Here is a 12,131-nt window from a genome sequence, read left to right as displayed (position 1 = left end):
ATGGGGCCAGGGCCCACCCTCCATGTTCCTGAAGCTCCTGGCACGAGTCGCTGGTGGTTTCACGATCAGCCTGTTGGCACAGTCACGTCTGCCTCCTCGAGGTTGCCTGAGTCTCTCAGTTCTTCGAGGTGGGGGAAGCTGGGTCCAGAAAATGAAAACCCCTGAGCAGCCCACCCTCTCTTTAACCAAGTGCCAACCCCCTTCCTCCCAGTCAGTGTATCCACGTTGTGCAAGTGAGAGTGTCCATGGCCTTTCTTCCTTTCGAGTGAAGGTGAGACACAGTTTTCTACTGGATTTTTTAAACTTAATTAATTTTTGGCTGCCTTGGGTCTTCGTTGCCACGCACGGTCTTTCTCTGGTTGTGGCGAATGGGGGCTACTCTTCGTCGCGGTGCGTGGCCTTCTCATTGTGGAGGCTTCTCTTGTTGCGGAGCACGGGCTCAGTAGTTGCGGCACACGGTCTCTAGAGCACAGGCTCAGTAGTTGTGGCTCACGGGCTTAGTTGCTCCGCGGCATGTGGGATCTTCCTGGGCCAGGGCTCGAACCTGTGTCCCCTGCATTGGCAGGCGGATTCTTAACCATTGCGCCACCAGGGAAGTCCGTCTATTGGATTTTTAAACCTGAAATGAATAATTTCTGGAGCACGAAGCAGATGTTATAGAATCATGACTTTTGAAGTCAGTAGAGGCATTAAAGCTCATCTGGTCCCAGCTCCCACTCAGCAGGGATCCCAGCCCTGATCCTCCAGCCTCTCCTCTGCCCTTTCCTGTGGTCACTAGTTCCGCTCCTCATGGACAAGCCCAAGTGGCCATTGGTGAGCTTGGTTGTAGTTCTGCTTTATACTGGGCTAAAACTGGCCTCCTGGTAACTCTGGCCATAGTTGTGCTGGAGCTGTTCTCCTGCCCCCTCCTGACAGACCTTCAGACCTTTGGAAATTTTCATACCTCATCACACCTCTGACCCTGCCCATCCGCCCAGCCCTCAGCCTTTGTCAAACGAAATGCCTAGTGCCTTTAGTTAGTCCTTTGCCCCCATGATGTCTGCCAGGGCTGCCCTTTGGGAAAACTGCCCAAATTAGCCCACGTTATTAGAAGAGGGCCATGCCCAGAAACAGTAGGGTCAGGACTTGGGTAAAACAAATGAGGCACCCAGGGCACACATATAAGGTGGCACTTGCCTGCTGGCTCCGAGAGAGTGTGCCTCCTTAGGTTATGTGCCCTCAGCCTGGTCTCTGCTTTGGGGGTTAGCCACACTAGTGTGGGTCACGCAGCAAAGCTTGCTCCCCTGGACATGTGGGCAGCATCAGCTCTCAGCAGCTGTGCCCTCTGGTTGGCACGTTCAATCAGTGGTAAGTCAAGCTCCAGAGCTCGGTTTATCATCAGTTGCAGGTCTAACAACAAGGCACTTTGCACTTATCCTTCAAAACTGTCTGCTCTGCATTTTGGACCGACTTTACTCCTTATTCTGAGCTAGTAAAATTTTATTTAGAGCTGAAAAATTTTCTGCTTAGTTAACTTTGTCTTATTAAGCAAAGTGGAGAGTACGATGCTGCAAATAAGCATGATGCTTTAAAAAAAAAAAAGTTCCCTCCTGTCATCTTCCATTTGCATCTGGGTTGTGCTGGGTAAAGTTCTTGGCATCCAGCCAGGCACTAACACTGACCTTGTCCTGGTCTGTGATGATCCTGGTCCGTGGTGACCCTCTCACATTATAGAGGCATCACGTGTCCTATAGAAGTGGTAGTTGAAGTTTCCTTCAGTCTAGATAGGTTCCTGATTTCTGATGACAATAACTTGAGAAAAAAACTACTGACCCTATTTTGGGGTAATGAAACCACTAAGGAATGTTGTTCATTATAACTTTATTTTTTAATGTACTGATGTAATATCTGCCAAGCACTGAGGTTTAGGATTTATTTTTCTTTCAATGGCTTAAATTACTCAAGTGGCAGCAAATACATCTTAAATGTGTTCAGCTCTTTTTTCCTACCCACATGCCTAGTGTGGCCTTTAAAAACAAGCTATTTTGGTCATTAAATGTGCAATATTCACTTCTTATTCATTGTTGGCATTTTACTTGCTTGTACAAAGGATGAGTTTTTATATAGTGATGAAACACAGGAAGAAATGAGAATTGGTTAAGTAAAATTCTGCAAATAAACTAGATTCAAATTTAATTTACGTGTGGTAGACATCTCATTTTGGGCAAGTTGGTTGGCAGGTCTTTTCATCCAAAAATCACAAAAAGAAAAATGTGAAATTATAAAGCTTGTAATGGGTAGAATCTATATTCTGTGACATTTCACCACGATCGGTGAGGCCTCTAGTTTCAAAGAGAACTTAAAACTTGGGGGTTTAAGAATTGGCATAGACGGGGACCACCTGGTGACCCCAGAGAGTTCAGGAGAGCCCTGAGGTCTGTAATGTGCTTGTGATCCTAGTAGGAGAAGGTACATGAAGCTGCACAAAGGCTTCCACTGCCTGAGTTCCTGGGTGGGGGCAGGGCGCCTCTGGGAGGGCAGCCAAGCTGCCAGGGAGGTCAGTGCAACCTGAGCTTGGTCACAGTCTGCTCCAGAAATCACTTCATGTTGGAATGCCAGGGAGTTCTTCCTTAGTGTTCATTTCCATTACATTAAGACACATCTTGAATGGGCCAAAGTATGGTGAGAGGGCCCGCACATTTGATTTGGGATTACATAAGTTTGGGATTTCCCTGGGACAGCGCCCTGTGTGTCTCCCCAACCCTTGCGCCCTTGTCTGGGTTTGGCTTCCTTCTCCAGACAGAATCACAGGATTTTGGAAAGTGGCTTAGAGGCAAGTTGTCCCACCTCCTACTAGTGTAGGAATCACCTGTCTCTAGACAGGTGGGCTTCCTTGCTGGGAAACGCCCAAAGAAATGCAGCTCCAAAGTGGTCCATGTCACCATGGGGCAAATGAGAGTCCTTCGCCTAAGGATAGGGAGCCAAGATCTTCCTCCAAAACCTGCTTCTCTTCTGAAGACAGCCCTCTTCCCTCTTGGTCTTCCTTTGCTAGCCTAAACCCTTTTAGGAGACAGACCCACATTCCCCGCCTATTGGTCAGAGGGGCCAACCTGATCTCTCTCCTGGACACCATATTTTAATAATGGCCTAAATTTGTGGCTTGGACCAGACTTACCTTGGACTCTCTCAGTCTGCTCTAGTTGACCTGGTCCCTGACACGTCCTCCTTAACCTTTCTTAAGGCCCCTCTCTGTACCTTCCCTCCCTTCACTTCCTCTTCCTCCTCCTTCCCCTTCCCCGCCCCATCTCTCTGCTCTTCCACCTGAGGTCCCAGCCAGCAGCCTCTAGCGGAGGTGTGGAGGTGAGTGTCCCCACAGGGCCTCTCCCGGGGAAATCTTTAGCCCTGTGGCCCCTCTGAGTTCACTGGCATGTGGGAGTTGGGGACAGAGAAGGTCTGGCGGCCCAAACCCTGGAAAACCAGGGAGTTCCAATCCCAAATAATTCTGTATCCTTGTATTGGCAGACCGTGTTTTCTCCCTTTAGCTCATAAACTATGACAAAGAGGAAGGGGCACAGGAGAGGAGGAAAGGCATGTGAGAACCTGGGAAGGAGAAGGAGGCATGTGTGTGGAAGGAGCTGGGACCAGAGCTGTTCTGTCACAAGCACGTGTGACCCTGGCCAGGTCACTTTCCTCCCTGAGACTTTTGCCTCATTTTAAAATGAGGATAATTGCAGCCTTGCCTGTCTCCTGGGTTTTTAGTGAGAACTGCCTGGGATCATGGAAGGGAAGGAACTTTGACGATCACAGGGACCCCCAGAAAATGAGGGGTATTGTTGTGGAGGGCATGGAACTGGACCTAAGTGCCAGGCTGGAGGTGGGACAAAGCTCAGGACCCCAACTCATGGTCTGTAAGGTCCCTGGCCTGAAGGCCCTGTGGCTGGCTGAGCCCTGCCTTCACCTGGCTCTGTCATCCAGTCTGGTGAGGGGGCATATGTATATATGTAAAAACTCAGCCCCACTCAGTGTCATTTCTGTCCCAAGGCAGGCCTACCTTCATTGTATATTATCTCGTGGACGGTTCTCATGGAGATACATCTCAATTTAAAATTTAGGACATGAGCTCCTTGAGGGCAGGGAAGGTGTGCTAGGCTCTTGGTGGACCTGGGCAGTAGTCGCCCTTCCTCCTGCTGCTTACCTCCAGGAGCAGCCTGGTGGGCGGCTGGGAACAGAGGGAAGCTGCAGGGTGTCAGAAGCCCCTCTCATGTCCGCAGAGCACTCTCCCCTGCACCACACTGCCAAGTCCTGTCTCCAAAACACCAAATCTCCTAGGTCACTTCTCAGGCCCAGGACACTGCTGACCGAGCCTGCCGCCTGTGGCTTGGTCCTTGCTTGCCACCGATGGCATCTGGGTGCTCTGAGAGGGGAGAGTTGGGAAGGACTCCCTGGCTCTGAGGTGAGCCCAGGGGGTCTGATGATGGTCAAGTGCAGTCCCCTCACCACCTTCCCCTTCTCCCCCTAGCAGTTGCTTTATCCGGAGGCTGAGCAGGAGGCTGCCTGGGCGCTGTGAGCAAATCGGTAGAGGAACTGTGCCTGTCCCTCCTGAACTGTGCCTCCCCATGGCCCATCTCTGTGTCCGAAACCCTGCAGCAGAGAGGAATGCTGCTGCTTCAGCCCGCAGGAAGCCCTATTCCAGAGTGCAAACACCGCAGGAAGGACCACCGGGTTGGCAGCCAGCACCCTTACAAGTCAGGCTGACTCAGAGGGAGTCTCCAACCTATCTTGCTTAAAAATCGCCTGGAGTCGACTGGACCCTGGTTGGAAACAACAAGCTAAAAAAAGGACAGTTGGGGAAATATGAATGTGGGCTGTACGATGATATTATTGAATAATTGTTAATTTTCTCAAATGTGATAATGGCCTTGAGGTTATGCAGGAGAATGCGCTTGTCAGGAGACACAGCTGTGGTATTTAAGGGTAAAGTACTGTGATGTCTGCAGTTTTCTCTCAGTGGTTCAGCCAAACGCACACACACAAACATATACACACACTTGTGCATTAAGCTAATAGGGCAAAATGTTAGTAAGTGTTGAATGTAGGTGGTGGGTACCTGGGTGATCGTCTTGCTTTTTCAGCTGTGTGTGTGTATTTGAAAAATGATCATAATACAAAGTTAGGGACAAAATCCCCTGGATAATTTGTCTAAAGACCCTGCCCTCAGAGCCTGTGGTTCAGGTGGTCCAGGTGGTGCTGAGGATGGGGAGTTGAGCAAGCATCCCAGGTGTTCCTGATACAGGCGATCCTTGGAACTCACCTTGGGAAACGCTGCTCTGAGAGCCCAGGGTCGGAAGGTGGAAACCCCAGCCCCAAGGTGTTGTGGGTCTGGAGCAGAGCAGTGGTCAGACAGTGAAAGCAGCCGTGCAGGCAGTGCAGGCGCCCTGACTCCCTCCAGCTGCTCGTCCCTGCTGGGGCCGAGCCCTCCACACCCAGGAGCCTCCATGCTGTGGCCTCGGCTCCAGCCACACCTGTCTCTGCCCTGGTGCCCCAGCAACTTTCAACTGCTTAGACAGCACCCTGTGTCCCACCTCCTGGCCTTTGCTCAGAACGACCCTTCTGCTTAGAATGACTTTTTTTTCTTACCGCCCAACCTCCATTCTCCCCCATTTTTGTGGCCAGTGTGTACCATCTCCATGTCCCCTCCTCCAGGAAGCCTTCCGAAGACTGGGTCACTCACCCCTTTGTACGTGCTCCACAGCACCACCAGCAGACTGATGCCCTCACGTGATTTCCCACTTACTAGTCTGTGTTGCTCACGAGCGTGAGTACCCCTGGAGGGTCCTCCTGTGGAGTTGTCAGGGCTGTTCCCAAATGCTCCGGCTTCCCTTCTTCCAGGTGCAGTGAAGGGTCACGCTGCCCAGCCCCTCCAGGAGAGTGGGGCATGTGGCTAGTTCTGGCCAGTGAACTATGACCCCAAGTGGAAGACCCTCTAGAGCTTTCTTTGTATCTTCAACCCAGCAATCCACATTAGAGAGGGTGGATCCCCGGGAGCCTGGGTCCCTGAGTAAGGATAATGCGCACAGCTCTTTGCCCATCTGTGCCGGGCATGCAGCTATGGAGAGAAGAAACCCTAATTGTTCTCGGCCACTGTGATTTGGCTTTGTTACTGCAGCACGACCTAGGCCAGCCTTATTCATTTCTATATCCCCAAACACCTGGCCAACTGCTAGCACAAAATAATGCATAAGAAGTAATTCCTATCACTTTTTCTTGGCTGTGGAACTGGCCTCAAAGACCAAGCGGATGGTATAAGACACATCACCCGTGCCCTTCCCTGACGATACAGGACTCTTGATGGAGGTGCCCAAAGTATCCCTGCACAAAGAGGTACAAATGCCAACTCCACTGACCTCTTAACAACTCACACAGCCTCCTGGGTGGATCCCAAGTTAACCATGAGCCGCCATCACCCCTTTGCTCTGGCGAAGGCTCCAGTGAGGAGCCTTGTAACCCACCACCCTGCTTATTAACTTGTGAAGATCCTTCAGCCTTCATGCCATCTCCCCGGAAAGCAGCAGAGAGGACCCCATGCTCACTGTAGGTGACTCCAATTTACCACTGCAGCATCTGGAAAAGTTGTGGAGGGAAGGAAGTCTGTTCCCATTGAAGGCCCATATCTCTGTGGCCCTTTTTCCAGCTCGCCTGGGTCCCAAGCATGCCTCCTCCCCCTCTCCCTGCCCCCAAAGACTGCAGGAGCTAAACCAATCAAGTGTGAGGATGGAAGGCAGCACCCTGCAGTCAGCCTGGCAACACTCGGGCAAATGGGAAATGGCCGGTGCTTTTGGCCAGTGCACATCCAGAGAAGAGGCAGGTGGTAGAGAGGTCAGGGCTGCAGCTGCTTTATCCATGGACACCCTTGGCCCAGACTTGCCCTCACACCTCCCAGAGTTTGGTCCTTAAGAACAGTGGATTCCACATGCTTTGAGATGATGGGTGTTTTGTTCCTTTTTCCCAGAGTTCCCAGCTGAAGGCTGTGCAGAGAGCCGATGGGGTAAGAGGAGGGCAGAGTGTGGGACAGTCACAGAGGAGACCCCAGGGGCCAGGGATACCGGGCTTCTCCTTGTTGCTGATTTGATGTTCCTGGGACCACAGGGTGGCACAGCCCAGACCCAGACTTGCCCTCTGGAATCCTTACTCCCAGCGAGGCCGGTGTGGATGCTATGCTTGTCCAAGTTTAGATGTCCCAGGGTCGCTCTGCAAGGAGGAGCCTGTAACACCGCTCACACCTGTAGACAGCTTTGTACTGCCCCAAGTCCCTTCACATCCACTACTTCCTCAGACCTTGACAGCCCGAAGCCAGCAGAGAAGACTGTTACTGTTGGTGTTCAACAGTGGACGAACAGAGACCCAAAGAATGGAAAAAAGTGCCTTGGTCCACACAGCAAGTCGGTGACAGAACGAGGATGGAGCCTGGGCCTGGAGACCCCTCTGACCAGGGTCCTGCCTCCTTTACTATAGTGTTCTAGGTAAGCAAAGGCAAGACGAGCTTTGCAGAAGTGTCACCTGGCCTCATGTGCGAGTGCAGGCACACACACACACACACACACACACACACACACGCATGCGCGTAAAATGCTGCTGCGTTGACAGAAATATCTCTGGGACTCGGAGACAGAAGTCCACGTAGGAGACCTCTGAGCCTCTGTGAGTAGGGTCCTGACCTCAGGGCGCCGCCAGGCTAGGGCTTCCAAGGTGCCTGGGAGCCAGGAAGGGCCATCCCAGCCAAGCCACATGTTGGCTTTCATTCCTCATGGTGTCCAGGGGATGCCGGTGGCCAATGGGCTCCTCAAGGTGAACACACGGCTGCTGGTGGACCCTGAGGACTCATCTGGCCCAAATTTTCATAATTGGACTCCTGAGCTTGGGGCCTGTGGACAGGAGAAAGTTGGCTGACCACCCAAACAGGAGGGGTCTCTGACTGCCCAAACCACAGCCCAGGAAGGGGCGGAAGGAGGGACCAGAGGGGATTCGGGGGCCTGCATCCAACAAGGCCTGGAGATTAACCGAAGGTTGGAGGCAGGGCAGCGGCAGAACTTGCAGACCAGGAAGGGGACCACCTGGGTGACAGCATCCCAGAGTCTCTGTCTTCTCAAAGGGATCTCATCTGTGGCTTCAAAAACCATCTCTGGGGTCCTGACCTCCGGGCCGGGCCTCCTGCTAACCCTAACCGCTTTCCTGACTTCCGGGACATCCTTGTGGCCTCTCAAACATAAACAGTCCACAGAGCTCGTGCGATCCTCACCACACACCACCCCCCATCTTCAGCTCAGTAGGTGGCACCCGGGGCGCCAGCTCCAGACCTGCTGGCTCCCTCCCTTGCTTGTGCTGCCCACTCTGGCCATCCCTGCCTCTGTCTGCCCCATCTCCCCGCCCTCTCTATTGCCATCTTCAGCCAAGAAACCTAGCCAGCTGCAGCCTTGGTCAACAGCCCTTAAAGGTCTCCTGGCCTCCACTCCTGTTCAGATGGGGCCACTCGTCTGCTTAAACCATTCGCTGACCTGTGCCTGGGTGGGAACGGCGCTACGGGAGTGCCCGGGCTTGTCTAAAGGGTCCTAGAGAAGGCTTTCATCCCCCGCCTGCCTCCCCCAAGCATCTCGGACAAGGTCTTGGAATTGGATGCTTTCGTCTCCTACACAGGCCTTCACTTGGACAGACACCAAGAGGGGGCAGGGTCAATGCTTCCTAGCTGAGTCTGTGAGCCCTCAACCAAGCCCTCAGAACCTCTAATGACATTTTGCTTGCAAAGCCTTCAGCAGGGTGTCTGGGAGAATGATTGCCTAATGGTGGCTTTTGTGTGGATCTGTTCTAGAATGCTGGGCACTATGAGAGGAAATGCAGCCTCCAGGGATCACAGCTAGGTGCAGAGATAAGGCAGACCCAGAAAAATGACCCTTCAGCACCACGGACACCAGGCAGCTGGTCCGGAAGATAGGCCAGTGTGAGGCCCACAGTCAGTGCTGGGAACGTGGGGAGCAGGTCAGCGTGGCCCGGTCTGGCTGCCAGGCTTGGTGGACTGAAGTAGGGGGGAAGGCTGCAGGGAGGGCCTGGACCCTGATCAGGGCTGGGACCCCAGCCCCAGCCCTTTGCCCATTCTTCCTTCTCAGGCTGCCCTCCATGAGGAGCCTGCACCCCTTGGCCAGGGGTGGACTACAGGGGGGCAGGGTGGGGGTGGGCGAGCTTACTTACTGCGGTGAGGCGTCCTGGGTGACTGGGTACTCTGTGTGAGGGACAGAGAGAGAGGAGGCATGAATCTCCATGGTAGCCTCTGGGCTACAAGCCCCGCTGTCCAGCCCGCCCCACTGAGGAGAGTGGTCTGGAGGGAACAGCTAGCCAGCAGGATGCGAAGAAGTGACCTGAAAGATGATGAATTACCGGGGAGGACAGGGAGTGAGGAGCCGACTTAGCAGGAAGACCTGCTTCTCTGAGGCCCCTGAAGCACAGAACGCTTGGTGGGTTTGAAGACGCTGCCGGAAAGCCAGTGTGGCCCCAGCAAAGATGGTAGCCAGAGCAACTGTGACAAATTTTGGATTTCATCCCAGGAGAGTTTGAGGCTGGTGCTACTCACCTGGGTGGTCTGAGAGGCTCTGGGAAGTCTCCTCTCCGGGGCCTAGAGCAAATTTCCCATCCAGCTTAGTGACAGTAGGGAGGGGTGACGGCAGCTTTCTGAAGACGGCCTGCTAGTTCGAGCTTCCACTCTTTTATACGTGCTGTTCCGTCTGCTAGGAGTACTATTAGCTCCTTGTTTTCCTAGCTCACACCTGCTTATAGCTTTCGATTTAGCCTCCCCTTACTTGTGTAAAGCTTTCCCTCCCAGCCCCCATCTGGATGCCCCATCAGAGAGAGGCCCACACTCTCTGGGCTTCTGTAGTACGTGGGCTGGTAGCACTCTATGCAGACTGCAATTATCTGCTGACTCCTCAGCACACATTCATCAGGGAACCGTGTCCTATTCATCTCTGTAATCCCAGCACCTATGCCGATTATCTGCTGACTCCTGAGCACACACCCAGCAGGGAGCCATGTCCTATTCATCTCTGTATTCCCAGCACCTTGCAGCACATAGTAGCTGCTCAGGTTGCTTGTTGTGACCGAATGAAATGGTACTATTTGGGAAAGCCTGTGCCTGGTCGGAACCCTTCCGGATGAGTCATTAATGGGGTGCTGGTAAAGAGATGGGCTCAGAGCTATATCGTCTGGGTCTACATCTCTCTGACTCTAGGCTAGAGGTAAGTTCCCTAACCTCTCTGGCCTCAGCTTCCTGATTGTAAAATGGGCTCACGCTGGTTCCCACCTCCTGGGCTTGATGCAGGGAGAGGAAAGTGAGATGATGCACAGGTGCATAAGTGATGTTCTGCTTGTGTCATGCCAGGTGGTCAGCCTGGAGGAGAGCCCCGGCCGCCCCTCGCACCCATCCTGGCCTGGGGCGCACCCACCTAGGCGGCGGCGGGCTATGGCGCGGGCGGCCAGAACGCCGAGCAGCAGAAGCACCTTGAGGCCAAGCACGCCGAGCGGGAGGGCGATTGCTGAGGCCCTGGAGGCACCGTGGAAACGGAACAAGTAGACACTGGCTTCGGCGCGGCCCAGGCTGTTGGAGGCCGCGCACGTGTAGCGGCCGTCGTGGGCCAGCGCGGGCAGCTCGGCGGTCACCTGATGGCCGTGATCTTGACCTGGGCTCGGCACAGAGGCCGAGCCGTTGCCCAGCGCTGGGCCGGACCAGGCGAGGGTGGGTGGCGGCTCCCCTTCAGCCGTGCAGAGCGCGTGGAAGGCGTGCGCCGGGCCGGGTAGCACCGAGATGTTGACGATCCGTGGGGCGGCTGCGGGCGACGGCCCAGGAGGAGCGGGAGGAAGCGAAGTGCGGTCAGAGCAGCGGCAGGCAAAGGGCAAGGCAAGCGCAAGGGGCAGCCTCCCCGTCCCCTTGGCCCAGAGCGTTGGAGAAGGGAGGCAGGGGGGAGCAGGTGATACGGAGAGGAAGGAAGAGGCACTCGGCGCCACTATGCTTGGGTCCCAGTACCGGTGTGACCTTAGGCAAGTTATTCTGCCGCTCTGTGCCTTAGTTTCTTCACATGTAAAATGGGGATCACTTACATTACGGGGCTGTTGAGAAGATTCGACAAGTGGGGTGCCTGGGCAAGTGCTCGCTAAACATCATTACTATTGCGGTAGCACACGACTGGGGGCAGTCTGCTGGAGTGATTTCAAGGGCACCTCTCACTCCCAGACAGCCTCACCAGGACCTAGACTTGAGACGATTCACTGAATTGTTGGGACTGTGGGACTGGGGCGGACAAGGGCAAAGAAACTGAAATGCACTCAGAGAGACGGCCCAGCCAGCCCAAGGGCACATGGGAGGTTCTTGGCAGCGTCAAACTCAACCCAGAACGCCTGGGTCCCCCACAGGGGGGCTCCGGGATTTTTACAAAGCTCCTTAGGTCCTTCCAATGCTCAGCCAGGGTTGAGAACCACGGCTCTAGGATCCTGATTCCCACATCTTTATACCACAGGGTCTAGAGAAGTGCCGGGCACTTGGTGGGCTCCCTGTGCACCCCCTCTGTGCACACAGCCCACTGCAGTCCTTGCCATATTTAAGGTGACCGTTCCTTGTTTTTCTCCCCCCTAGTCTGAGAGCTGTTCGGGCATATTCACTCTCTACGAGCTTCATTACAAGGCCCAACCCAGGCCGCCCCCAGCCCTTCCTGGGGCCAGGATTCGGTGGCATTTTTTAACAACTTCCCGGGTGGCCCGTAGCCATCGCCAGGTGTGAGACCCCCTGCTCTAGAGAAAGGGGTGTGCCTGTTGTACCCCTTCCCATCCCAGCACAGAGCCCGCACCTAGGGAGCCCTCGGACGCGGCGGGGAGGCGGGCGGCGCGCTCACCGGTCACGCGGAGCCGGACGCCGTGGCGGCTCTCGTAACGCTCGTGGACGTCGCCGGCAAACTCGACGCGGCAGAAGTAGCGGCCGTCGTCGGCCAGCGCTAGGCGCTCGACGCGCAGCGACAGGTCGTTGCGGCGCGGGTTGCCGAGCAGCCGGAAGCGGCCGTGCAGGCTGAGCGCCGTCTGGCAGAGCTCGCTGCTCCGCGCCGCCGCGCACCGGAACACCG

At 54.6% G+C, this 12,131-nt stretch overlaps 1 protein-coding gene across 1 annotated transcript in view; it reads right to left on the bottom strand.

Moving 5' to 3' along the window:
* Positions 1 to 7,819: 7,819 nt before the first annotated feature.
* SIGLEC15 (sialic acid binding Ig like lectin 15) overlaps positions 7,820 to 12,131 on the bottom strand; it is a 14,394-nt gene continuing 10,082 nt past the window's right edge. The window contains exons 4-7 of the mRNA XM_024734723.1: positions 11,907 to 12,131; positions 10,467 to 10,847; positions 9,220 to 9,250; positions 7,820 to 7,901 (exon numbers count right to left, since the gene is read on the bottom strand). The exon at positions 11,907 to 12,131 is cut by the window's right edge and continues 5 nt beyond it. Of these exons, the coding sequence (XP_024590491.1) occupies positions 7,820 to 7,901; positions 9,220 to 9,250; positions 10,467 to 10,847; positions 11,907 to 12,131 (719 nt within the window). The remainder of the gene's footprint in view (positions 7,902 to 9,219; positions 9,251 to 10,466; positions 10,848 to 11,906) is intronic.

The sequence above is a fragment of the Neophocaena asiaeorientalis genome, unplaced genomic scaffold (genome assembly GCF_003031525.2).
Source record: "Neophocaena asiaeorientalis asiaeorientalis breed wild unplaced genomic scaffold, Neophocaena_asiaeorientalis_V1.1 scaffold322, whole genome shotgun sequence".
Classification (NCBI taxonomy): Eukaryota; Metazoa; Chordata; class Mammalia; order Artiodactyla; family Phocoenidae; genus Neophocaena; species Neophocaena asiaeorientalis.
This window is presented reverse-complemented; position numbering and strand designations above follow the sequence as displayed.